The sequence below is a fragment of the Bison bison genome, unplaced genomic scaffold, assembly GCF_000754665.1.
Source record: "Bison bison bison isolate TAMUID 2011002044 unplaced genomic scaffold, Bison_UMD1.0 scf7180017864252, whole genome shotgun sequence".
NCBI lineage: Eukaryota > Metazoa > Chordata > Mammalia > Artiodactyla > Bovidae > Bison > Bison bison.
The window spans coordinates 1,294,601-1,296,367 of record NW_011494824.1 but is presented as its reverse complement, the minus strand read 5'-3'; the positions used below and the strand labels follow the sequence as shown (position 1 = coordinate 1,296,367).

The window sequence follows — 1,767 nt, the reverse complement described above, 5'->3', positions numbered from 1 at the left end:
CTATTTTCTCTGTAACTATTTTATAAATCTGAAATGAGTCTAAAATGAAAAGTTTATTTAAAGTTTTTTTTAAAAAGAACTCTCTTTATATTTAAGGTATAATAGAGAAGAATTATAAGAAAATATTCATTAGATGGCCCTTTCTTTGCAATACCTTTTTAATGCTTTTGTATTACACTTTGTAATAACTCCACCTCTGTTTTGAGAGTGTTGGAAAAATATTAAACATAGGTTGTTGTGAGTGAAGATTATAAAACACAGAGTTCAAAGACTTCCAGGTTTTGTTCTCAATGTATTAAGCAACCTGGATTAAGGCCTTGAAACAAAATGCCTATTCCACAAGGTCACTGTCTACCTGACGATGACATTAAAGGATAATTGGAAAGGCATTTAAACAAGTACAGTTCTAGAGAAATCCTTCTCTTTGCCTTATTGTTTACTGCCAATATAACTCTGATTTTGAACTTATTCAAATGTACTCCCAATGTAATACAAACTCCTCTGGAAATATATTGGAGTCACTCCAGCCTTGTAAGTTGCTCCTCATAAAATGATCTCATCACAGGTTTCAGATAAGGGTTAGAATTCAATTTGTCTCTACTGAGGATAAGAACTCTTTTGATATATCCCAATTTGTTTTTAAATGCAAAATCTAACTCTCAGTTTAAGGTTGCTTTTTATTATTAAAAATTTAGAAAACTAAGAATACCATATAAAAATGAAGTACCTTAAGTCCTTTTTTCTGTAGATCTTGAGCAAGTTCACTGCAAAGTTCTTGGCACAAGCTGTACTGTTCTTCTGCTTTACTTATCTCACTGAATGTCCTACAAAGAGAAGAATGATTTGGGTGCACAAAGTAAACTACAATTCAGGATAATTTAGAAATGATACACTACATGTAAATGGCCTAGCATTAAGATATATTTTCTATAGAACTGAATAAAGTTTTCAGATGTACTAAGATATAATTAAGTAAAAATATTCAAGATCTTCCTAAATAATGGGAGATTATTTATAGCTAAACTGATTAGCAAACGTACATTTGTTCTCTAAAATGTATTTTAAAAGATGATTGAAGTCACCAACATATAAGGATAATGCCCCAAGAACTTACAAAACATTAGGATATATTGGTATACAGACTGTTACAGAGGACTGTCTTAAGAAAGTACAAATGAGAACATCATTCCAATTATTGCATGAATATTGTCTGAAGAGAATTATCTTCAAGTAGATTTTATGGGGTTGGTTCATGGCCCCTATATAAAGTTGTTTAATAGACAATTGGAAATGAGCTGGTAAGATTAAATGTAGAACTTGTGAGTTCATTTACACAAGGGTGTTGAAGGTCATATTAATGAAAAAGAGGAAGACACTAAAGAGAAAGCAGCATAACCAGTAAAAAACCCTGAGCAAATCCTGAAGAGTCCATTCAGTGAAAAGTGCCCCTTCTCACCCAGTTGCCCACAGCAACTCAGTTCTCCTTCCCAGTGGCAACCAACACTGCCAGCTTCCTATTGTTTATTCATCAGAATACTGTGTGCATTTAAAAAGTATGTTATACTTTTATAACAGAGAAGGCAATGGCACCCCACTCCAGTACTCTTGCCTGGAAAATCCCATGGACAGAGGAGCCTAGTAGGCTGCAGTCCATGGGGTTGCTAAGAGTCGGGCATGACTGAGCGACTTCACTTTCACTTTTCACTTTCCTGCATTGGAGAAGGAAATGGCACCCCACTCCAGTGTTCTTGCCTGGAGGATCCCAGG

At 34.5% G+C, this 1,767-nt stretch overlaps 1 protein-coding gene across 1 annotated transcript in view; it reads right to left on the bottom strand.

Annotated features, from left to right (window-relative positions):
* Window positions 1-1,767, bottom strand: part of POLK (polymerase (DNA directed) kappa) — an 81,316-nt gene that overhangs the window by 5,727 nt on the left and 73,822 nt on the right. Inside the window, exon 11 of the mRNA XM_010847600.1 lies at window positions 728-824. Within this exon, the coding sequence (XP_010845902.1) occupies window positions 728-824 (97 nt within the window). The remainder of the gene's footprint in view (window positions 1-727; window positions 825-1,767) is intronic.